A 27,153-nucleotide genomic window follows, 5' to 3' on the forward strand; every position below is an offset into this window, starting at 1 on the left:
CCACAACAAAAGTAACACTTAACTGAGGCTTAAAATGAGGATTATAAAAGCCACATCTGCTCATTAGTTCACCGCGTGTGGGGTGGATTCCATAAAACACATTATCTACACTTGATCTCACAAGATTTCTGTCACACTTTGTACTAAAAGCATTATTTCTAAAAGTATCCTCAAATCCAGATGCTTTCGTACAATTCTGTGTTACTCCATGACTCCGCAATCAACAGTTAACTGTATAGCTACATTAAAATCAATGAAGCAACAACTATTACCAGCGTTAGCAGCAGCTGTATTCATAGTAAGAGGGCTTTGTCGTCCAGGATTCAGCCAAGGAAAGCTCCTTCTTAAATGGTACTCTGAAAACGTTTAAACAAAAATAATGACATTTATGTTTGCGCACTGTAAGGCTGGAAGGCAAAGCAGCATTGTCTCTTTTATAAGTGTCATGCTAAGTGCAGTAAACTCAGAAAATCACTGGTCATTGTTACTCATTTTATTGCCTCTCACATACAAACACACAGGCCAAGTACACATGGACTTCCAGATACTTTAGTTATAGTTGAAGCGGTGAAACATCTGTCAGAAAATGATCAAACTTCTTAAAGTGCAACCACTTAACTCAGCTTTGAAGATATACAAATAACACAGCAGGAAGAAGTAAAACTCTTTAATTCTAAGTGACCTGGAAAACGATGTTGAACTTGCCTGTTAATTTAGAAAATATGCTGCTAAATTAGACTGTCTTCTGAACTGAGGGGGGGGTCCGCATCAGGTGAGAGGCAGGGTCCACCCTGGACAGGTGGCCAGTCTATCACAGAGCCACACAACCATGTGTGCTCACTCCTAGCAACAATTTAGACAATTAACCTAACATGGGTGGGAGGAATCCTTTCGTTTGGATACATGCAGAAAGACCTCAGCTGGGATTCGAACAGGGAACCCTGTTGCTGTGATGCGCTGGTGCTAACCACCGAGCACAGTGCAGCCCATCATAATAAACCTTCATGGAAAATAAGGATGTCAGTTCCTTAATCAAAAGGGGCAAATTCAAAATGTTCCAATGATAAATCTTTCTAGGTTGAACCACAAAAAATTACCGCCTTTCGAATGTTTGGGGGTTCAGATCTAATCTATTCTCACTGATGATCAGAACTGGTTTTAACTCAGCTTACCAAAACTATACCATCAGAAAAAGTGCCGTTAGGATTATTGATTATTGAGGAACTGAAAACTCATTAAAAAAAGGCTCAAACTGCAGCGTTTTATTGCTAAAGTTAATGGACTTTAATGGAAGTTTTGTAATGAACTACTGGGCAACGCAATCTGAGCCTGATATTCAACCAGCCTATTATATTGTTGTCCTGCAAACAATGAGTCTGTAAAGAAGGAAAATTAGTAACTAAAGCTGCCAAGTTAACGTAAAAGAATCTGAGCCAACAAAGCTCCTAACGATGGTATTTAGTGTTTGCAATTTACTTGAAATATTGAAAAAAATGTCTGATTGAATACTTTTTCCAGCTCTTAAATTAAGATGTTGCAGAACGGCTGAAGCTGATGATGCTGCTTTCTGTGGGTTTGACTCTGTTTTTACAGAAAACACTTAAATATGTGAAAGCATATAGCACTCTGCTGTCTATTTCATTGGATATTTGAAATTGAACCGCTTTCTTAACAGCTCTGAGAGGGAATTTAGATGGCTTGGAACTAGACCGCTGTGTTCAAATCTCTCTACATCTGATGCAACCCAAATTGTTTTCCACATCTCCACCTTTGCCCCTGTCCTGTGCTACTCCTCGGGTCGGACCCAGCTGACAGGCACCCACTGGGGCTCGTTCTGTGCCTGCTGGATGATGGAGCAGAGCTGAATGCAGGCATCCTGTAGGTCGTCGTTCACCAGGATGCTGTCAAAAAACTGCTTGTATTTAGCTTCCATTAGCTGGGAGGCGTCCTCCAGCTCCAAAAAATCTTCCTCCTGCATGAAGAGAGATAAGACTGTGCTCACTGCTCCATGCTTTGACTCAGTTTATTTCTTATTTCTGCTCTGGTGTACTATCAAGCCTAATATTTCCGATATTTTCTTTCCTAATTTGATCAGTTTGGCTACAAAGTGGGAGAAATAGAAATGTAAAGCGAGGCATCGTCTGCAGTCTTACCGTCGATGCTCTGTTGATGGCGTAGTTGGTGATAATTGTGGAGTTTCGCCGAGTTTGTCTCAGTCTTTCCGGGTTTGGAGGTTTGATGAAAATCACAAAGGGCTTAAATTTTCTTGTCCTTAACAGCTGGATGCTCTGAAAATGAAACAATTTATGTATTATTAGACAAAAAGGCCGCTCTGATCCGGATTTTTTGAGGCAAATCACTGATTCCTGGAAGCAGGACTGATCGATATTTGTCACATGGTACATTTAAAGTCTTTATAATATAATATTATTCACTTATGTTTTGATTTGACAGCAACTAATTTATCATTAGGCAAGATGTGCATCATATTCTTAAAATATTAAGATAAAAATAACAATAAAAGCTAAATGAAAACAATCTACCATTTTGATAATAAATTGAACTGAAGACTTTAAATGAAGCATTTTCCTGGGTGCTGCTTCTTTTTTCTCTCTCTACGCAGGATTTTGTGCCGTAGTGGCACTCAATCAATCACTTAATGTATCAATCTTTATCAATATAACACTTTTTTTAAAGCAGAAATGCCTCTCAGAGGAGGAATAAAAACTAAATATAAAGAAATTCTAAAGAAAAAACAAAGAAAACTATTATCAAAAACTGAAATAAAACAATACAAAAAGGATTAAAGAAAAATGTTAAAGATCAACAAATAATCATATGAAGTAGTGCACAAAAGTTAAATGAATAAATTCAGTCATGAACTCAGATTAACTTATTTTAAGTGAGTTTCAGTTGTTTTCATTCAGTGGGTTGAATAATATCTGTGAGTATATAATTGATGACATGTAAATGTAGCTGTAGCAGCTGAGAAAGGGCTTTGTAATGCTGTTTGTATCCATGTGCTAACTGGCCAAGTTTAAGTTACTTTATGTTGACCCAGTGGGGGTATCTTCACTTTGCTTTACTGTTAGCATCTTCCTGCTGCTTGCTGTGCTAACACACAATGACCTTGGACTGAAAAAGCTTCATACACAGACACTCACATGTGGTTCAACATCGATGATGCACATCCGTCCGCGTTTCAGCACCTCATCCATTCCATCGATGCTGGTCCCATACAGCTGGCCCTTACTCTCCCCATACTCCACAAACCTGAACGCAGAAATACATTCACACTTTTGTACATATGGTGAAGCTTTTGAGCTAAATAGAGCTCAAATACAACTGAGTAGAATAAACTTGACTCACAACAATGTAAGGAAAGAGAGTGAAGCCTACCTGTGGTTGCAGACCATGTACTCAAACAGCTCTTTGGTAACAAAGTGGTACTCCCTACCCGTCTGCTCCCCTTCTTTTAGTGGACGAGTGGTGTCTGCAGAAACACAGTGACAGTGATGGTGTGAGCATAGTCCAACACTCTAAACTAGGGCCTTACAGTTACCATATGATGCTAATTCACAGGTTTATCATTTCATTGATCGGTTTGCATCCATTGATGCTGACAAACCTTATTTTTTTCCCCATATTGCACATTACTGCAACAGTTCTGACCAGTTTTGCAGATGTTAAGAAGGCACACACCTGATCAGAATAAGGCAAATCCTCGTGCATGTTGTGAGAGTGTTTGTTGAGAAACGATGAAATCATATGGGTGAACGTTCAAAACATTTACAAAATGTTAGAGCGACGTGGATTATGTACAATAAAGCACACGACTATATGTATTTAACTTGTAGATTTCCTTCTGTAACTGTTACAATATGAGAACAATGACTTATTGACTTCAGATGAATTCATTGAATGAGTGGACGGCACATACGAGGGACAGGTCCCTGGAAGGTCGATGGGTTCAGTTTGATGAGCCTCTTCCTCAGCTCGTTCACTCCAACTCCCGACGCACCTGTTCAGAGGAAACCATCGCAGATGTCAGCAGACTCTCCGTGCACAGCTCAGTCGAGCCACGTTTACAGCTCACCTTTTGTTGTCATACTGTTCTTGTTTCAGTGTACACAAAGGTGTATATTCTCCTTCTGTGAATGTCTGACTGCTACAATGCGTGGCGATATGCCTCCTTGTAACCTTTTTCTTTCTATTCTGCTGTTCCTGGCTTTTCCTTCTGTTTACCATCTCCCAGAAAGCCTCAGATCAGCTGAAACACTCAGTGTATTTAAGTCCAGGCTGAAGACACACCTATTTTCAGCTGCATTTGAATAAAGCTCTAAATCTGAAGCTTGAGTTTTAAAACTTTAAATCATATTTTAACTACTGATTTTATCTGATTTTATCTATTGTTCTTATTTCTTTCTTTTTTGTTTAAGATTTAAATTGTGCTTTTTATTTCTACTGTTTTAATGTATTTGTAAAGCACTTTGAATCGCCCTGTAGTTGAATTGCGCTAAACAAATAAACTTGCCTTTCCTTACAAATGAAATAATCATGGCCACAATTCTGCAACTTTCATAGCAATTGATTATTTTCATCCAGTCGGATTAACTATGATTCAAGTGGATAAATATAAGGACAGGAGGTGAAATACTATAATTCACTTCACTTTCATGAATTTTTCCTTGATAATACAATGATATTCTACATAAAATCTTATCTCTAACATGATATATTATCGATAACCCTCGTGTTGCAATGGGATAAGAATGAAATAGACACATAATTTAAAGCCCTTTTTGTAGGATATTTATCAAACAGCTGTACACATCACAGCTTAGTGTCGGTGTGTCAGATTCTCTTTGACATTTTCCTTTAAGGACAAGAATTTAGGAAAAGACGACAGGAGGTAATTCTTTTTACTATTTGACTGGACCCTGGGTCAAATTCTGGGTTGGGAACTGTGTTTGGAGCATGTGCCAATAACTGTTTGTGTCCAACTGAATATACATGCTGGAGTAATTAACTCCCTGTGGAATCATTTGTGCTTGTTGATGCAACTTTGACGAATTCAATTAAGTCCAGTTTTAGTCGGGCCAACACAACAATTAGATTATATAATGAACAAAATATATGTGATGTGACATATACACATAGTAAGATAATGGCCGAGTTATTATCATCTTAACTTTAAATAAGATTAAAGATTGAGACATAAAAGTATTGTCACTGAAACTCTGAAGAGAACTTTTCACCTGTATTGCATTTGAATATACTGAGATGTGTCACAAAATAATCTAAAAGAGCCACTTTGGCAATTTAAATCAGACTGAGACATATTAAAGACGGAACAGCTGAATAAAAATGGCAAAGTGAGCTTGGATCATTCATAAAACTTCCAAGAGAATAAATATTGACTAAGAGGGAGGAAAGAAAATATGGAGCAAAGTTCAAAATACTCTTAATCAGAAAGGCAGAGCTAAAAATAGATAAAAATAAAATTTTACATATTTTTTTTATAAAAATAAATTTTTATAATTTTATAAAATAAAATTTTTATTTTATTTTATTTTTATTTCGTTTTTGCATTTAAAGGACTCACTACTTTTATTTGTGTATTTTATTTGCATTTTACTGTCCCTGCTTTTGATCTTAATATTTGTCTTTTATCCCACAGTAGCACTTGGTGGATTTTGTTGTAAATGTAAAGTGCGTTGTAAATAAAATGTATTATTATTATTATTAAAAATATAAACTCTACCTTGGAGAGGACTTAGTGAACCTAATCATTCCTAAGGGCAAGTGATCAGTGAGATTTAGCCAGTTATGTGGATGTTCTCCTCTCACCGACAAGGATGATGAGGCGGTGGTTCTCCTGCGGGGGGCGCTGGTACAAAGCCACCTCCTCGTAGGGGGTGGACAGAGCGTTGATGTTGGGGGAGCAGGAGGTGCAGGACTGTCGCCTCTTCCTGTAGGACGTCCTCCTCCAGAGACGGAAACTCCGCCGGAAACCAGCTGATGAGGGCGGAGAACACATTCATTGATTTACATGTTCATTCAGAGGCGAAATCCCTGTCCAAAGCCAGGAAGGGGAACCGGATCTTCTTCTTTCAGAAGTATACATATCTTCCATAAAAAATAAATGAATCGTCGCCATGCTTTTCAGACTGCAACAATAACTCAGAATAGGAGAAAAAGGAGAGTTTGATGTATGTCACTGCTACTCTGGTGGAAATCCTGGAATGAATGGTTCTCTGAACTGTATTTGCAGCTCATTAGAGGTGGAATACGCACTGATTTGAGCTGTACATGCTCTGCTATAATGCCAGAATCATCCAGAAGACACCTCAATGTTTTATTATTATCATTAACTTAACTGTTTTCATCATTTATTTCTTCTAATTTGAACGGTTACATGTTATGGAAGCAAAACGACCCATATTGCAAACTTCTTCTGTAGTGTTTCACCTTAAATAACTTTTCTATTAAAGCAAAAGTAATTATTGTCTTTTTAAATATTGTTAATACAACATTAACTAATGCCTTCGGGATCAGTTTATGCTTTTATTAAGAGCAACATCTGGGCTGCCGGCCTGTTGATCATTTCTCCTTCAGCACTGATTTTTTATTTAATCCCACTATGAGTCTTTTAGTGTTTTTTCATTCACATATCCTGGTCAACATCCTCCAAGTTCCTCGTTCTTAATGTTTTATTATAAGTCCATAAAGAACTGCAGGCTCCCCTACAATCAGGCAGTTAACTCTTGAGAAGCAGTATCTTATTGTCAAAGACTGAAAATACATAGTGAAGCAAGAACCAAAAATTAAATGAGTTTAGTGAGAAATATTTGATTAAGCTTTAAATCTAAATTCAAGTTTTTAATCTCTGCTTTTTAGAGTAGTTTTTTGAAGAAAGAGCCTAAAGAAACATAAAAATGTCTTTAAATGGATATAGTGAGAAAATAAATGTCTTGTTGAAACATGAAATGACTAAATTAGTTTTTTCATATGATATTCCTTCTAAAATGTTTTGTTTTTCCACCATTGAGCTAATCTGTCTTCTCCTCTGTTTGCAGTCTCAGTGGATAAACCATTTAATTATGTGATCATTGAATGCATCTTACCCAGGTAGATGCCATCAGTGATATCGGAGTCAGCCTCATCTGAAGGAAAGAAACAGTCAAAGTCTTTGTTCTCTCCACAGGAGTTCCTTAACTTTCAATTTCGCTAAACTCCTCTTTTCATTAAGCACAAAACAGATAAAATAATTAAAGTGGAAATACAAATGAATCCAGTTACTGTGGAGATTTAAAATACTAAATAAAAACCAGACAAACACTGTAATAAATGATGCATCGGCTAATGAATCCTGTAGGCTTAAATACAAGAAAACGGTACAAAGCATCACAAGTGATCGGCAGTCATTATCATTTGCTCATCTTAATCAGATCAATACACAAGCGTCTGGACAGACTTACCCACCAAAGTTTATTTCTTGAATATCCAAATCTGGAGGAAAAGAGAAAAGAACAACAGTCACTTCCACTCCGCTGATGGTTGATGAGATTCTGTTCATAAAAACTCAAAAATCAAATATTCTGACACGCTTTACCTGTCACGATGCGTTTGCCATCAGGATTTGGTGGATCGTCCTCTGGAGGAGCTGGAAAAAAAAAGGCTTCATTACGGCAACAAAACGCACAGGTTAACATCTGATAAAGGTTTAAAACACTGCGCTTCTCATGTATTACCTTAGAAACACTTAGAACATATTTCTTTAATTAACTCTGTGTGTGTTTTTAGTTGTTTTGTCTGGAGTCCAGCTGACCCATTTAGATTTAGCTTGGACACACATACCCATTCATTTTTATTGAATGTAGTATTCTCTACTTTGATAAAGAATAGTTTGAGATGGTAACTTTCACCCCATTGCTCATGAACGCATTCAAATGCTTTGCACAGATCTCACATCTCAAGCAAGTTGTTTTTTCATGTTATTGAAAATGAGATGTCATGAGATGCTCCTCACAAATTATGAGAGGTCAACAGTTCCAGTGCACATAAAAAAGAATATAAACAGCTGCTTTGGGAATGAAATGTACAGCGTTTTTATAATTATTCCCTACAGGGAAAAAGAAGTGACTTTGCTGAAAGTTGGTGAGTCAAAAAGGCTAAAACAGGAACTTAGACTCCACTGGGAACCTGACTTTTGGATCTCAGACAGCATTCAGACTAAGAACAAATGTTGTACTTTAAAAGTATTTGAAGGTTATGTCTGACATGCTAACAAAATTAAAAGCACTTAATTGATGCTGAAAAAACGTCGGGTTCATTCAGCTTCCATCTTAAAAGTCAACGGCTGTTCTGCATTTAGACTTTGGTCAAATCTCGGCGTATCAATCACCAAATTTAACCACAATACAATGTTAAATCAGTGCCATCTATTCACAATTCAATCTATAAGATATTTGATCCACCCTTGTTTTTTCTGTTACATTAGCTTGTAATGTAGATTCTCAGCTGAAAGAATATGTTAAATATCTGAACTTGTAGTTTGCGTGTCGTGCTACCATGGAAACCGTGCTTTTAGTTTGTGGATCCTAATAAACTAAATATTGTTTTTATATCTTTTGCCCTAAAAAGTCTGACACCAGATCTAAGTCTGGGCCTTTCATAAGAGATTATTCATTCACTGAAACTCTGCTCTGGTTTGGTCAGTGAATTATGGGATTTCTGTGTTAAAATGTGATAGCGTCAACGTTAAATGCACTTAGAAAACAAATGTTTATATGCAGCTGTCTAATAAACGTCTGTCTCAACTGTAGCAACTTTGTTTTTCTCTCCTTCATATTGTGATTGGTGTCATTGTGCAAAAGAAAAGTCAAACTATGTGTGAACAACATGAGAACAACAGGCTCACAAAATGCAAACAAGCTGTCATTACTGTGAATGATAAGCTACTCTATGAGTGCTTCATCAGGGGCCACACCCACCGTTATCCGCCTGGGACCCTGAGGGCAGCAGGAAGGAAAGAAACAGCTGTTATTTTCAGTTACATGCACAACGCTACGTCAAAACCAAGGTTAACCCAGGTGGGAAATATGAGGGGAACCATAGTCAGTGTTAAGTAGGGATGTATACAGAGTACTGGTATTGTTTGGTACCGGTCCATCCAGTACCGTTAAGATTCTGGACAAACAAAACTGTTATCGGTACTTTTTGACCATCTAACCGTAATCATGACATGTAATCATTTATGTAATCATTTATGTATGTTTTTTCTTCTATGACCTTCTGGTCTACACTGGAAAAAAAATGCCCCTCCAAAAATAAGTAAGAAAAACAACAAATACGAGACCTTTTTGCTAGAAATAAGCAAAAACATCTGCCAATGGAACTAGTGAAAATCAGTCCAACCAGTCAGGTGTGGGAGCAAAGTGTGAAAGGAATGAGAAAAAGTAGAGCTGGATTGGCAAATTAATGCCACGTTGTTCATGTTTCTGTGTCACAATTACAATTTTCACTCCTCTATTGGTAACAGCCACATTTTGTGCTGTTGTCCAACATATCTGTTGCAGGTTTTCCTTCTCCACACACACATTTACATTGCTAATTTGTGCTGACACACAAGATGGGATGAGATAATGAAGAGGAATCCTTACAGGGTCTGATGCAGGTATGAACCTGTAACGGCTGACACCACCAGTTCTCCCTCTGTTTACTTCAGAGATAAAAACAAACAACAAAGAAGAAACATTTAAATGATTTCAGCTGCATGAAAAGCACGGCGCTCAGATACTCAGTGAAATAACGACAACATAAAACACTCGACAAGTTCATTTGAAGTCGTGTGAAAGTTCAGCTTTGGCTGATTCGAGTTGTACTAATGAAAGTACACAAGTATTACCAGCTTAATGATGTCAAAGTACTCAAGTGTATAAGTACTGAAGTGTTATCAGCTTCATGAAGAACGCAGCTGTTCTATAGTTCTATATGTACTATATACATATAGTCAAAGTATTTGTGATAAAGTAGTGAAATACTATCAGCTTCATGCAGACAAAGAATGAAAAGTAAAAGTACACATATGATGATGTCGTGAAAGTATCAGCAGAAGATGTTCACAAGTATTATCAACTTGGTATAGTCAAATAGTAGGATGACTGAAGTGTTATTCCCTTCATGAAGTATTAGTATCAGAGACAAAAATGAAGTACTATCAGTTCCATGTAGTTAAACTATCAGTAGTGGAATTACTGAAGTATTCACAGCTTTATCTTGACACGTGTTAAAATATCAACAGATAAAGTACTGAAGTACTGTAAACATACAATTATTGAAGTAATTATGTACTTAAATCATCACTTTTGTGCAGTATTTGTATCGCTTGTAACAGAAATGAAGTATTATCAGCTTCGTGTAGTAAAAGTATCAACAGTGGAATTACTGAAGTATTATTCCCTTCATGGAGTAACATCTGCTGTGAGAGTATCAGTTGTAAAAGTACTTGGGTATGATAAGTTTCGTGTAGTAAAAGGATCAATAGTGAAATCACTGAACAATTTTCAGCTTTGTGTTGAACACACGTCGAAGAATCAACAGAAAAAGTACTGAAGTACTTTCCGCCCAATATATTAATTTATTCCAGCTCCCAAACACTAATTTTTTTATGGTGCTAAGGCTTAAATTAGCTTAATTATTAAATAACTTAGTGGTAAAAGCACCAATAAAGCAGTAAAATTATTGATTTCTGAATCTTTAAACTTGCTGAAACACTTTCCAACAGACGTACGCTGCAGTTAGTTTTACTGTGATAAACGGATCAACAACTCCCTCTGGTGGCAGCTTGAGAGGGCGGCAGGTGTCAGTATGTGTGGGTCTGTGCCTCACCTCTTCAGCATGCTGGCAGAGGGAATCAGACCAGCGCAGGCCGCCCCACGGGGCAACTTCCTGGCCTGCCACCACTGTCCGTCCGACTGGTCGACCACCTCCAGCAGGTCTCCCCTGCTGAACGGCATCCCTGCATCTGGACATGGGATGGAGGAGTCCTGATGGGGGCAGTAGTCCACCATTGCCCTCATGTACGCCTGACAGAGAGTGGGACAGTTTCTGGGTGAAATTGAACAGTTACTGAAAAGACGGATGGCTTTGTGGGTCGCTGAATATCTTTAAAAAGCCACAACTCGGTCATGTTGTGTTAGTCATGTGCGACAAGAACTTAAAAACAGGGATTAAACGACTTATTTGATCAGAGATAAAAACTCAAATTTCCTTTGTTAAACAATCAGGAGGTTGAATAACAGCACTTTTAGAGATAAAGTTTGTGCAATAACAATAAAGAAATGATAAGTATTAAGCTTTAGAGCTGCTGGCAGGGGGCTTTTGTTAGGTTTTATTGTGTCGTGGAATGACAGTGTGGCAGGTGAATACGTTGCTGGAATGATCACAACAGTCAAAAATCTCATTGAATAAACTAATTACTCTATCAAAAAGAAACTTGAGTTGCTTATTTGTCCAGTTTGCCAACACTCAGAGCAGACTTTAAGGTCTGTTTAGCCATAAGTAACGTTTGGAGTAATTTGATCACTCTTTCTAAGTTTAGCAATGAAAAGGAGGAACTTTTTCCCCCCTGAAAGTGACATTTATTCCTGGTCCCGCTGTCGAAGGGACAGATACAGGAAATCATTCCTGCCACATGCCATCACACTGTACAATAAAAGCTGAAATCAGTGGTCCTTATTTCTCCGTATGCACTTTAGATATATATTTTTACATGTTAAACATACTGCATACTGTACATCTGCTCAAAAATGCTATTGGTACTGCACAACTGCACATTTTGTTGTATATTGTAAATTCTATTCTAAAGGTTATATTTTACGTTTATTTCATCATTTCCCAGTTTGGGATTAATGAAGTATTTCCATTCCATTCTATTCTATTCATTTTTCATTTCTTTTCTCTTTTACAGAGCGTTTTAGTTGATGCAGCACTACAAAGCACGATGCATATTGGTCAGAAATTATGTCCTAATTGGCACATGAGATGAAAAACTCTCTAAAATCAACTCCATGATATCACAACCTTTCCTCGATTGGCCTCAGGATTACTAACATGTATGATGATATGTTTTTAAATATTAATTCCACTATGTATTTCATCAGGAATGCTCCACAGCAAGTTTAGTTCAAGAATTGTTGTTCTGTTAATGTAAAGTCCTAAAGAGTTCTTTTATTTGAACCCTCCTGGCAAAACGAAGTGATATGACTGAGATGCTCAGTAAAACAGATGGAAATCATATCTGTCTGTAAGTCTTGCTGAAGATTTCCAGCTGCGACTTCTGGCCGAGGTAAAACCGTACCTCTCTCCTGGTGACCTGGAGAAGATGACTCATGCCTTTATTTCGGCTTCTAACGGGGACAAAGAAAGGGGAAGGTATAACCTCTGTTCTGGCCTCTGCACTGGCTTCCTGTCCGCTTCAGAATTGATTTTAAGATCCTGATGTTTGTTTTTAAAATTTTGAACGGTTTGGCCCCCGAGTCTTTAATCAGAGCTCTGAGGTCTGCTGACGAACTATACCTGGATGTGCCTAAATGCAGGCTGAAAACTAAAGGCGATGAAGCTTTTGCAGTGGCTGCCCCTAAGCTGTGGAATAGTTTACCGCTGCATATCCGGTCGTCAGAAACTCTGGAAATTTTTAAATCCTCCCTTAAAACCCACCTTTTCTCCCAGTCTTTCGGACGTGGGTGAGACAAAAGTTGTTGATTGCATATATCTTTTGCTGAAATTGTCTTAGTGGAATTCATCTTTGGACTTTATTGTTATTCATTTGTGTAAAGCACTTTGGTTGTTATAATGTACTCTATAAATAAACATGACCTTGACCTTGACCTTGAAGATGACTCCAGTCTTGAAGCTAATAGTTCACATTTATCATCATTCAGCCGGACACGGAGGCCCCAAACTAATATTTAATCATAAACCAGGCCCCAGCTACTTTCAAACTGACCGCCCAGCTCAATGAGCAACTCCAGTTTCAAGTTTTATACAGATTCTTATATTTACTTTGCAGTGAGTGTGATTTGAACGGTTGCAAAGAGCAAAGTGCATATTTCTCACCGGCCTTTGGTTGCTGCTGACCTGAGCAGGATGTGGAATGACTTTAAACAGGATGGTGCCCGTGGAACCGGTCTGGGATGGAAAAAGAAAGAAATATCAATCAATTTCACTACAAAAGGAGAAATTTTAGGCTTTTCTTTGTTTCATATCAGAAATAATCGGCCTGGTCTCACTGAAAAAAACCCACATGTAATAAATAAGTTATTTGCGGTCCAAGACTATCTATATTTTTCTGACCCCAACTATGTAATTTTTAACATCTGAACCTAACCGTGTCCATTATTTCTAACCACCTCATCCACCAAACCCTCCTTCCCCATATATGGTCATTTCCTGCTTGTCAAGAGCAGCAGCTGTCGACATTATTGTGTCACGAGTGTTAAAGTGGTCACGTGACTCCAGGAGGGGAAACGGCATCAGTGGCGAGGCGGGAGCTAGATCACAGGAGACAACTGAAGAAGGAAGATGTAGCAAACAATATTTCAGCTTTTATGGTGAAATTACTCCATATTTTTCAGATTTTACAGCCTGTTGTGTCATCGCATTGTCACAAAGGTCTATGGAGGTCGTGAGACATGGAAAGTCTTTACGGATCGATACTCAAGCAGTATGTGTGTGGGGAACTGGGTATGTGTAGTATTCTAAGCTGCAGTGTTTTTCATAAGTTGTATAAGTCATAAATAAGTTTAGCTTGAAATTATGCACAAGTAAAGAAAAGTTTCTTAAAAAAAAGCATCTTAATTCACAGTCCCACATTTCTAGAGAATATACAACAGCACACTAACAACGTATAAAGCAATACAGAAGATGCAGTAGATCTGAGAATCACATTTATAACCTTTGAACACCTAAAGCAGAAGTACAGCCGAGAGGGGGCAGCCATGTCTGTAATATCTGAGCAGCTTTGAGCCGTCTTGTACAACACTCAGTGGATCTTAACTGGATGTAACATAGGACAGTGTTTGAGCTCATAAGATAGTCAAACAACCCAATTTCCCCCTGATGTTCCTTTTTAAATGTAGATTTATTGAGTTGTACTTCTCGCTCTCAGTTTACCTACCAGGATCTGGATGACCTTTTCTGGTTCCAGGCCCACCACTGGGTTCCCGTTCACTTCCAGTAAGAGATCCCCAGGATAGAGGAGTCCTGGCACACAAACCCACGTTAAACCGTCCCATGTTTGCATTCTTCCTGCATGTACATGCACACATAGCCGTGTATAGTTTTGTCTCACCACTGCGATCAGCAAGCCCTCCATGAATTACCCGAGCAATGTAGATGTCTCCGGTCTCCTCTTCCCTCCTTATTGTTGCCCCCTGTTAGACAAATATCGATTATCTTTAAGAAGTGCAGTGGACACCAGCTTCTAGCACACTTAAGTGGAGGCAAAACAGATGAAAACGGTGGTTGAAACGGATACACAAACGGAGGTTATGATGACAACAAGAAGGCCTTTTGAGGCAAATGCTTAGATTCTGTCATTTGGAAAAGTAAATTAACATATTTTTCTTATACTTTGTCCCTGCTGGTCATCATTACTGTGGCAGTTGAACTCAAGAGTCTTCAACCCGACCAACAATATTAGATAATTCAAAACTTTATTGCAAATCCACGAATTCTGGAGACTTAGTTTGGCCTAAAAATGTTGGAATCTGAAGGAACAGATGACAATGTGTTGAATATTTCTTATAAAACAAGTAATAAGAGCATTTTGATTCCGCTATATTTAAAGGTTGTGAACATGGTCTGGCGTGGTGGACCATCCCTGGACTTGTATATAACATTAATTGAATATGTACGCTTACATTAGACATTGTTAAAGTATGTTCACAGCGCTCTTTCTACTACTGTGTATATATTTACTGCACCCGGTATATCTGCTCACTGTTCGTCCGTATGTATACGTATAGCACGCTTGGTATTTTATGTATATTAATATAGCACATCTGTATACTTGTTCATACTACATCTGCATATTGCCCTTATGCATATTAGAATAGAATAGAAAAATACTTTATTCATCCCCCAATGGGGGATATTGAAATTAGTCAAATAGCTAAAAAAAAATTATAAATATTTACAATGATTGTATATTAACAACAACAATAATAATACCAATTCTAGTAAAAATACTACTACTAACTAATAATAATAATAATAAATGACTAAATAAATTTATGTTATTAATATTTAATAACTAATTAATAATTGATATTTATTTATGTAATTTAATATTAATTAATTTAATTAATTTACTAAATTAACACATTAATGCTAATTCATTCCCATTGATTTTATACTGCTAAACTATTCACACATCTGTATGTTGTCCTCTATTATTGACTTATTTACATATTGTATATACTGTATCGCACTTGCTGCACTTTGCACTTCTGATCAGATGCTAAACTGTATTTTGCTACCTTGTATTTATACATGTGTAATGACAACATAGTTGAATCTAACCTAATCCAATTGTTATAGTGATATCCATCTTGAAAACTAATTTAGATAAGAGAAATAGAAATATTTTTCTATCCTGAGCACAGATCCTCAGACTTCCTTCTCCCCAGAAACCTTTTGTCAGGTCTTTATAGAGTTAATAGCTCACTTCACATCTTCTGATTAGAGCATATGTGGTTCTGAATCTTGACTGCTTGCTGGGACTGGCATTTTCACTCAGCTTTCAGTTAATTGGATTATCAGACCTTCATGGGACTGATATCCAGCTTTTTAATTGGCCTGAAATGGAAGTGTATCATAGTGGCCGTTATAGACATAGCAGAATGTGCTAGCTGATAACGTAACTCCTGCCTTTCCAAGATGACACCAAACTAAATGCTTAACTTGTGACTTTATAAATAATAGCTGACCTCATCTTTTATATACAACGCACAGCAGTTATCTTGATTACGTGTAAAAATGTGTATTCAAACTCTAAAAACTAGAAATTCAGAGAGTGGAACAGAGTTGGTGATAGGTGGGGAAATTTACAAGCATTTACAGTCATAAATAAACACTTTGTACCTTTAAATCAAATTCCTTTAGCTTCTTTTAGTGATCCTTTTTCCTTTTTTTTGTGTTACATTAGCTTGTAATGTAGATTCTCAGCTGAAAGAATATGTTAAATATCTGAACCTTTTATCAGTAAAACAACTTGTGGTTTGCGTGTCATGCTACCATGGAAACCGTGCTTTTAGTTTGTGGATCCTAAAAAGTCTGACATCAGATCTAAGTCTGGGCCTTTCATAAGAGATTATTCATTCACTGAAACTCTGCTCTGGTTTGGTCAGTGAATTATGGGATTTCTGTGTTAAAACAGCAGTTATCTTGATTACGTGTAAAAATGTGTATTCAAACTCTAAAAAATAGAAATTCAGAGAGTGGAACAGAGTTGGTGATATCTGGGGAAAATTACAAGCATTTACAGTCATAAATAAACAGTTCGTACCTTTAAATCAAATTCCTTTGGCTTCTTTTAGTGATCCAGTAACAGAAATATTTGTGTTGCTTATTAAGAGTGGATCTGAATCTGCTTCTGGTTTGTGGTTAAACATTTAACAGATTAACTAAGACGTGGGAAATGCTGAATTAACTCCAGCATCGTTTCCATTCAGAGAATCACGTATTTCCATGCAAAGTGAAGTTTTTAAGCGTCGCTGTCTGTTTCAAATAGCAAAGCAGGCAAGAGAGGGAACTGTTTTCAGTTTGAGGGCTTTTTTTTCATCTTTTTCTTTGTTGTTTTCAAGCAGCCTGTGCTCTCACAGTCTGGGTCCTCCGGTTGAGCTTTTGTAACTTTTCCGCTGCTAAACCAAACGTGTCCTTTACTGCCACCTGCCCTCTGGCTCATTTTGGATCCTCCGTTTAAATGTTTTGGGGTCTGAGACACTGCGAAGCCGTCTGCATAGGAACTGACGGACGAAGAGGAAGAGGAGCCGGACAAAGTGTCGTCAGGTGATGGTGGGCGTGGATAAGGTGTGGGAGGTTTGCGAACCACTTTCGGAGATAGCGAAGAGACCCTTGGGGGAGGTGTGGGACCAGTGCGCCGCTTCAGCCTGCATGGGGGTGACGCTTCCAGCTGTTTTTGGGCTGCAATGATCCCTTGGAGCTTGTCAACCACTTCAGCAAGAAGGTTGAGGGCCTGGGCGTTCTCCTCCACGCTGTCCGTGATACTTTCTGTGGCTGCCACCATCTTCTGGCCGAGATGGAGTACATCCTGACTACTGTGTTCAATACTGCTGGCCACTGTCTGAACAGTAGCCCTGAGCTCCTCCATGCTGCACTGTTTGTTGAGCTCAGGAGGTGGAGGAGGCTGGTGGTGCTGCGTGTTTTGTGTCTTTTGGCATTCATTGTGATGAGGAACAGTAGAGTAGTAGGACACACTTGGATGGCTTAAAGGTTCATTTTGGGGTTGGTTATGAGGTCCAGCTTGTTGCCGGACAGGGCTGGGGAGTGCGCTGATGCCTCGCTGCCGAGTGGAACGCTGGGGTGCAGGACTAGCAGGTGCAGTGTGGACCCTGACAGGGGCCCTGTCGTAAGTAGGAAAGTTCCTTATTAGTCCCCCTCGAGTACTATTTTTGCACAAGAGGGGAGAATTTGGAAGACTGAGATTGTAAGCCAGGACTGGAGGAGGAGGGTAAGCATAGTCATCACTGCCGCTTGAAGCACCTTCTTCCCTATTTGGTCTCTCTGACAATGAGAAATAACACACATAAGAAAATCAGATAAAAGGAAAAAAGTTTACCACGAACACCCATGGATGGATAGCAAGATGAAAATTATGATTAGAACACCGAAGAAAGACTGACTTAATGGCAACTGAGGAGAACAAGTAAGCTTGTGTGGTGAAAGATGAGGGATGAAAAGGTAATTTCCTTTCAACGTGTTATTGAAAAGATGAGCTGGCAAAGGAGTCAGGAAATGTCTAAATGGATGGATGAAAGAGAGATGTGGATGGACGGGTTCTTTATACGTCATCATCATTACTCCTGGTTTGACTAATAGGCTTGATCAGAGACAAACGAATGGCTGAAGGAAAAAGAAAAACAGACTGACGACTGGTTCTGTTTTCCTTCCTCTTACCAGTGAGGATATCAGGACTAAAGACAGCCGGAGCTGACTGGTTGAGCCTTTTGTTCCATATTTCTGCATTTCGTGGACGCAAACAGCAACTTCCTGTTGATTCATAACGGGGGAGAAAGGGGCAGAGCTGGCTGCCTCTGGAGGGGTACAGAGGGGTGGCTTCACTCTCAGTCATGCTGAGCTCCTGCCCCGACCACACCGTCCTCATAGGGATGAGGCGCTCCAATGTGAGGCGATGAAGGCTGCTCCAGCGACTACGAACAACTCCAACCCCGTCTACTATTTTTCCTCTTTGCTCTGCTCCACTCTTGGTGAATGAAAGATGGGAAATTGAGTTTTTATGATTTTAGAATCCTCTTTAAGGCAGTGATTGGTATATGTACCCAATACATTTGTTATGCAACTATGTTTTGTAGGTTGTAGGTAAATATAAGCTGATTGCTTCTGTCAGTTCTTAAGTGTAGTTTGAATATTTCAAATTGTCCTCCCTAAAAACACCCCATGGGTAATTTTTCATGCAGGCAGTAACAACCTATAATAATAATACTACTACTACTAATAATAATAATAATAATAATAATAATAATTAGATTAAAAGAATTTGAGACATCTAGTGGCCATACGAAGGACTGCTATTGTGACAGTGGCATTATGCAAATGTTGTATTCTAGGCCTAACCATGATGTTTTTGAACACCTTTTTTTAAATAATTTCTTACCCTAATAAAGTAATGTTACTACCAAACCCAAACAGGAGGTGACAAAGTGTTTAAGTAAGGAACTGAACAAAACCCAGAAGTGAAAAACCAGTTGTATCTGGGTGTCAAGTTGGAATTTTCTGCATGTAATTGTGCTATTGACACCCTGTAAAATATCTTTGAGGTGAAGCTCTGAGGCTTTAGTTTAAGTTATTACAATAAAAATACATGCCTTGTTATTCAATTCACTTCAAATGTTTAACTCGTTTATCTTGAATTTTCACATGAGCTGTCTGTCTTAACGTTTAGGTTGATGGTTTTGACCTTTTCAGAATTGCGATGATCCCTATTACTCTCCACGAAGGAAACATGCCATATGGATGTATCTGACTCAAAATACTAATACATTTCACAACTGAGTTATTTCAGGTAGAGAGATCATATATTTCAGTAAGCCACTGTCAGAGAATGGTGCAAAATCCCACAAAATACTAATTATTCCTGCACAAGAGGAACAAACTATCTTAGGAAGCCAGGAAGCTCCGTCTCACCATATTTCCAATATAATTTCAAGGCAGCTGTTTTGTGATGGTAATCACAACCAATGAGAATTAAACTGTGGAGTCTGTGTGTAGTTTTCTAACCCTAACCATGTATTCTTTGCTCTTAACTGTGTCTCCTTCCCTCTTTTGGAATATTTGTGCTCGTCAGAAATGGAAATGTTTTGACGTCATAACATTGGGAGTATCATCCTCTTCAGTAGCAGCGTTAGAGCTGTATTACAGTAGAGAACTGAGGGTGGAAAAGGTAGCTATTGCTTTTTTTTTTGCCTTAACTTAAAAGTGCTGCACAGTTTCAGCCAGACTCGCACATTTTTGACAGCTAGTTGTGGCAGACTTCAGCGCTAACCCCTGCCGTCAAGGATTCAAGAAGAGAATCACATTTACAACAGGATTGTCTAATATTCCAACCAACAAATGCTTATATCATTAGAATTATTTGAAAATACTATAAACTTAATAATCTATACACATGGGCTTTATGCTAAAAGCAACAAAATTGACAGCTAAATGAATATTTTTCATTATGTCTTACCAGTGGCTGGTTGTTCTTCACAAGACAAACAATTCTCATGGCCTCCTCATCCTCAGGTAACTCATCAGGCAGGAGAGGCAGGACAGGTAGATAGTCTGACTGTGCTATACTGTCATGGGAAGATAGAAGGGCCTGACGGGCACAAGGACAATCAAAAACTGTCACCGGGGCATCAAATATGTGTTACAAAGAAGGTTTAGAGTGAATCTCACGTCAGACCTTGACATGTGGTGAATAGAGAAGGCCGTAGAGCTCTCTAGCTTCAGCTGAAGGATGATCGATGCTCTCTATTGTAGTCATGATCTGAAGCAAAAGCAAGAAGACTGATGAATACAGAATTAAGTTAGGGATGAGTTAAAGGAGACAATTCACACAATTGCATCAGTTTTAATGAAATATCTTGGACATGCTTCAGTGAAGATAACATTTTCTGTCATAAATTCACACCCCTATTCAGATAGGCCAGTTTTTTTGTTGTGGAATGACCTCTTCATAACCCTGGAGCTGCATCTTTTGAGATAGATAGTACTCAGTAACCATATGACAAAGTGTACGGTAAAGAGCCTCAGAGCTAAAATTAGCACACACAGAAGACTGAACCCACAGTACGACATACCGAACTGACAGCAGAATTATTGACAGGCATTTGGAAACATGCATTTCGGCCATGAGCCTTATTTTTTCTGTAACTACAGTAAAACTCGCCTCAGCGTCCCTATCGAAAAGCTGCTGCAGCTTAGCTGCATTAGGATATAATTTATCAGTGTATCAGTGTGTTCACTCACCTCACATGAGAGTCCTGAGGCATAAGGCAAAAAGGGGATTGGTGTTTGCCTCTGAAACTGCATTAGGCACTCATAAGTCTGGAGAGACAAAGAAGAAATTAAAAGATCAATTTACAAATGGATTTTCTGTCTGTGCACTGCAGGAGCGTTGCATCAGGTACCTTCAGCAGGGCGCGCAGCCACGGAGCACTCAGCAGGTCATGAAGCAGCTGGGCGCCACCAATGTCTCTGCTGACGGCTTCACCAACGTCTTCCACCACACTGGAAAGCATCTCACAGACGCCTGCGCATACACAAAAAAGGCAATAATAGCGAACAGTTTGAAACCACAATTACTTCAACCACAGGTGGATCACGACTTTGATGATTGCAGTATAAACCTGACGATGAGTCATGTAGTCACAACAGCTGCATGTATAACTGAATGGTTAACACAGTCTAATAGTTTGATTGTTGGGTTAAATCTAAATAAAAACAGAGTAATTTTTTTGCAAAAATGTCATAAACCAATACATTTATTGACAATACAAAATTAAAAAAACATCAAATGTTTTAATATTTTATTATTAAAAAAAAACAGGGCTCATCTTGGCAGCATCAGATCTGAAAAAGTCTTGGACAGGCTGGAAAAGTAAGTGGTACTTAAACGTGTACTGTTACATGACTGGGTATAAAAAGAGCACCTCAGAGAGAAAGAGTCTCTCAACTATATTTCTCTCCGTGAATTTTAAAGACTTAGTACATAATATCATTGAAAGATTTGGAGAATCCGGAGACAGCTCTGTGCTTAAAGAACAGGGTGGAAAATCAACATTGGATGCCTGTGATCCTCGGGCCCTTACTCAAGCCCATTAAATGGGCCCCACATTTAATTCAAAGCAGTCTGTCTTGAAATACCTGCATGGGCAAACGATCAGTTTCAGAAGTTATTGTTTGTGAACACAGTTCAACAACAACAGTTCAGCTCTATCATGCAAAGAAGACGCCAAATGTGAGCATGATACGGAAACACTGCTGTTCTGTGGTCAGATCAAGCAAAATTTCCAATTATTTTTGGAAATCATGAACGAAACATCATCTTGACTAAAGCGGAGAAGGACCATACAGCTTGTTATAAGTGCTCAGTTCAAAGCCTGCATCTCTGATAGTATGGGGGGTGCACTATAGTGCCTATGGAGCTAAAAACAAACAAACAGTACATCTGGAGAGGCACCATCAATGCTGAATGGTATCTGCAGATTTAATTCAGCAAAACAATGCCAAACCAAATGCTGCATCTATTAGCCCTCATAGACCTTTAACCTAATGAAAAATATTTGGTGCATCATGAAATATAAAATGTGACAAAATAGACCCAGGACTGCTGAGCAGTTTAAATTCTAAATCAGACAGGAACGGTACGAGCTTTCTCTCCAAAAGGTGCAGCAACTTCCCAGATGTTTACCGACTGTTTAGGGGATGTTGCACAGTGGTAAAGATGACCCTGTCCTTAGTTTCCTCTCATGTGTTTTGTGACTTTATACTCTTTAATACTGTCTCTGTTCCATTGAGAATAAAATACTGTTTTCTGACATTTGTTCATTATTACTTGTTTGTTCTCTCTCCTCTTTGAACATTAACAGGGAATCAACACCATCAGAAATGGTAAGTTGTTACATTGGATATATTGTATGATAGAGAGGTTTGTTTGGCTTATGCACGTGTGTTTCTCAGGCATGGTAACATGATTTTAGTTCAGTAACAGGAGATGTTTAAAGCTTGAAGTTTCTCATGAGCAGGTGGTAACAACTCTGGCGTTGTCCACCAATAAGGAAGTGTAGAGGTTGGAATTAGATATGATTAAAGTAGACCTTAGTTTGGAATTAAAATAAAACACAATAAAAGACATTAAACAGTGAATGCAACCAATGATGATCGTGTCTATGAGTTTCTAAGGGAAGCTGACTGTGAATAGAATGTGAGTTTCTATGTGTTAGTGTGTGCTTCCTCACCATCTTCCATGTTCTTTCTCATGGTGATTATCCAAAACCACTGATAAGGATCGGATGGATTCTTTCACTGAAAAGAAAATAACATCAAACTTAAATAATCACAAATATGTCATTGCAAACGAAGACCTGACCTTGTATTTAACTACTATAGCTAACATACATATAACATCCTTCTTTACAAAATACTGTACAGAAAAGGTGATACATTTGAGTTTTGATTGGAAACAATCAAATGCAACACTATGGGTCATATGAACAATAAACACCAAGCAGCTGTGTGAAAACCATGAACATGTCAAAAAGGCAACATGGAAAATATAGAAATGAAAGCTTTCTAACATATGGAAACTTAAGTCTCTACATCAACAGTACCAGGACCTACTCTGTCTATCTTTACAATAAGGACAAACGAGTTGTTGGAAAATCAGCACACCTGAAATGTTGTTTATCAGTGATCTGCTGAGTAAAAAGGCAACTGGGCTAATATTTGTTTTTCAAATAAACTTTAACGGCATCCTCAGTTCTAATGAACTGTTATAGATTTACAGGTATTTTGTGAGTGAGTCTAATTATCTTTGACAATCTTTCCTCAAAATGAACCTTCCCATGTATCTTCATTGTCTGAACGTTCGTATTTTGGGTCTTTTTTGGGTTATCTGGAACAGTTTAAGGTGGTTTATTAAAATTAATGCAAAGGTTGGAAAGGTTTACAAAGAGTGGAAAGAGACAAAACTACCAATAACTGGCAAAAAGTTCAAATCTTTCACCCAAAGTGGATCTGTTGGATGGGTAAACCAAACAGACAGTGAGCCCAGTGAAGACGAGGACAAAATGGGTGTATTTTTGTATTTTTTGCTGGGCAAAAATACTATACAGTAGAAAAATGTGACAAACTCTTGAGGCACACAATCAAGTGTCTGTTATTTGATTGTGTGCCTCATGAATTGTACGCATCTATGAATAAATATATTTTTTAAAAACTGTATTAAGCCTAGATTGTTCCAATAAGTCAGACATCATAAGCAGGTTTTGGATCACAGAAGGATATATATATTGATTTCTAAATTCTTTAAGTTTGTTGCTTTTAAATAGAGGCTGGCAGCTCGTCTGGGCCTTCTGTCCGACCAGATAAAAATAAACACTTAAATCCATTACCTGTGGTTGCCTAATAGTAAATAAGACTATATGTGGCATTTAGAAATCATGCCACTGACTTTTAATTTCCTAACAACTAGTGAAACTGTTTTAATGGGCACAATTTATAAGTTCCATTCCAATGCACAGTCTATATATAAATATATATATATATGTTAGGGTTCAGGCTCAGTTATCTATATGATTATGGTATTATCAGGGGCAATCTTGGCTGAAGTTTGGTGTTACTGTGAAGTCAAAAGTTGTAAACAGAGACAAAAAGAGAAATATTACATGACAATCTAACTACATAGTTTGTTAATGCCGATCCCTTTACAGAGTTCCCCTTTTTGTAAGGTCTCATCATTATCAATTTAAATAAACATGAGATATGATTGAAAAAGCATGCAATCCTTATATATCAGTTGAAATATATTTTATGATTGAATATTGCCCAAAATGATTGTGCATTGTTTGATAAATTGATTACTAAGCCTAAAACATGAGTGCAGATGGAATAAAGCTAACCATCAAACAAGTGGATGGGAATTTCAAACAAAACTCGTGTTATGTCAGTACTTTTTCTCACAGCAGTAGGCTACTAAATGTGGACTATGCCTTCTCTTTAGCTTCTTATCTTTAGTCAGCTTCCGTTTCCACTTAGAGTCTCCAAAAGGAGCTTCAATTAGAGGTCATCAAACGTCAGCGACAAAGTCTTAGAGCATCGTCAGGAAGACAAGACTCAGTGACGGAAAACCTTGGACTAATTCTGTTGGTGTCTATTATAAAATACAGCCAACTTCAAAGTTCTTATGTATCTATTAGCTCCCTTTTTCAGAATGAAAACAGTTTGGTCATATAAAACCTAATTAAATCATATTTTGTGACTTGTTCCGAAAGCCACTGGACTTTTTTCCTGCCCCATGTCAGTGATTTGTTGGTCCATAGTTTAGTTTCAGTGTCTTATATTTCTATATTTCTTTAAATACCGCAGCATAGGATTCATGAATTCGATGAAGATTAATTAAAAAAACAAGCCAAGTGACCATGAATTCACTCAGAAAACAGGGATTTTATTTCAAACTTGTTCACATGTTTTAAAGGCCAAATAAACACAAATAATATCAACTATATCCATTATATTTCTTATTTATATTAGTAAAAACTGAAGATAAATCTTGTATAATTACAGCTTAAATAACTTGCCCTTCAGAGGTTGAATTCCACATATACATCCTTCTAGTCACCTTTCACCTAAAAATGAACCTTTTGACTCTATAATTAGTCAATTTGAAAGTTTTGGTTTGAATACATGGAAAAGAAAAGGCTTATTTTTGCATTTTTTTTCCTTTTAACATCAATTTCAAAATTGAATCAACCTATTCGAGGCATTATTGGTGCCAATGGTGTTATCTTACAGGCCTGACAATAACATGTGGGGTCAGTGCTTTATGGTATCAACCTATCAGTTGCTCTCTGTGTAGCTCAACCTCTCCTTTCTTAACAAGTCCTTGGCTGTTTGGTTGTTGTTTACATCAATAAGTACATCATCGAGGGGGGGCTTGTTAGGATTTAGATCAATAGATCACTGTGATTAAGCACAACGTTGCGGACCAACCAGGAAGACTTCTGACGTTCAGTCAGATTTGAATCAGTCTAGCCTTTTGTTTTCTCATGTGTACACACCAGCACGCACATACCTCTGTTTACATGCAGTGAAACCACAGATAAGATAACAACACTAGTGAATAAAACCAACTCACCTCCTCTTCCCTTGGTCCAGTTTCCCCTGCAGTGATGCTTCAGTGTGTGATCTCTGAGCTGAAGGGAATCAGCAGTGTTAGCATGTCAGTAGCAGCTAGAAATGACTGACGTGGATGTGAGTTTACGACCGAACCTGACACTAATCCTCTCTAACCCCGCTTAATCCAACAACCTCTCCCCCTCCCTTGGACCTCATCTCCTTTTCTCTCCTTTTTCTTGTAGAACTTTGCAGATCTTTTTCTTTCCACTCCTATCACTTACTCCATCTGTTTCTCTGGTTTTATTTTACCTTCCACTCCTCTCATTGTATTTTTTTCTTATTCTATTATTCTCCTGCTCTCTACTCAATCTAAGCACTTCAATGGATCACAAAGCTTCTTAACCCTTTGCAGCTTTTAGCCATGCACACATATACAGACACACACAGTACAAACACACACATTTGTACTTCTCTGTTTATGAGGACCTTTGTTTACATAATGGTTTCTTAACATAGCATTTAACTGATCATATATTCAACTCATAAACTAAGTCTAAACATACAAGCAGATGTTTTCAGATCTCATCTCAGGTAAATACTAAAAAAACGTCCCCACTTTTATAAATGTCCTCATAAGAAGAAAATAGTGTCTGAAAGTGGTCCCCACAAAGAAGGTGAGCAAGCACACAAACACATAGCCGGTCAGATATGTTCAGCAACAGCAGTTACCACAGTGTTAAGATCACAACACACAATAACGGTAAATTTGTGATGCATTAAATCTCACTGCAGCATCTGAGGGTTCAAAAGGTAAGCCGCTATTAGCTGTGTATGTACATGTATGCTGGGAGTTATGCCAGGGTGAAAGTCAGTGGGTCACCTCTTAAGATTAACACAGATCCTTTGAAAACAGATATATATCACAGAGATGGATGTAACTACCTGATCATGGGTGCATTAGACACACATATTAATCTGTTGCTAGGCTCTTATTATTTTCCTGTTTCCACCCTAGTTAAAAGACAAAATTAAAAAGAAAGTGAGGTGTATGGACCCACAGGCAAAATGGGACCCAAGGCACATGAGGAAATCTGAACTGAGTTCATTGAGTCCACAGACAAAATGGACGAACTGGAGTTTAATGAGTCCACAGCTGGTTAATTTCAAGACGCCTCTGCGCGTCTCCGTGCAAGACACTGAGATACACTGAAAAACAAGCCCTTAACATTTTACCAAATAGATTTGATATAAGACATGCGTGCAGTCAGACCATATCTTTTGGCTTAACGCCTGGACAAGTGGCCTTGAAAAACATTTAAAGAGTGAGGACTTTCTCTCCAAGAGCAGAAAGGATTTCATGGGGCTATTGGACACAGACTTTCTCCAGAAGATACATCTTTCTGTAAATTAGACACAAACCTGACAACAGAAATAAAGATTTCTTTTGTTTGACTGAGTTCTTGTCAGCAGACTCCTTCATCACTCATTTTTTACACCGCTTCG

General features: G+C 38.1%; 1 protein-coding gene across 1 annotated transcript; it reads right to left on the bottom strand.

Moving 5' to 3' along the window:
- LOC142395995 (MAGUK p55 subfamily member 4-like) lies at positions 1-25,754 on the bottom strand. Its single transcript, XM_075478544.1, has 21 exons — positions 25,670-25,754; positions 22,773-22,839; positions 20,943-21,064; positions 20,782-20,859; positions 20,216-20,299; positions 19,997-20,128; positions 14,357-14,438; positions 14,183-14,268; positions 13,123-13,194; positions 10,894-11,090; positions 9,666-9,724; positions 8,997-9,014; positions 7,616-7,666; positions 7,486-7,512; positions 7,128-7,166; positions 5,851-6,018; positions 3,941-4,021; positions 3,400-3,493; positions 3,165-3,273; positions 2,154-2,288; positions 1-1,972 (listed from the first exon to the last, which is right to left on the bottom strand). Exons 2-21 carry the CDS (start codon positions 22,792-22,794, stop codon positions 1,787-1,789), a joined length of 1,842 nt encoding a protein of 613 aa, XP_075334659.1. The 5' UTR covers positions 22,795-22,839; positions 25,670-25,754; the 3' UTR covers positions 1-1,786.
- Between the last annotated feature and the right edge of the window lie 1,399 nt (positions 25,755-27,153).

The sequence above is a fragment of the Odontesthes bonariensis genome, chromosome 12, assembly GCF_027942865.1.
Source record: "Odontesthes bonariensis isolate fOdoBon6 chromosome 12, fOdoBon6.hap1, whole genome shotgun sequence".
In the NCBI taxonomy this organism is placed as follows: Eukaryota; Metazoa; Chordata; class Actinopteri; order Atheriniformes; family Atherinopsidae; genus Odontesthes; species Odontesthes bonariensis.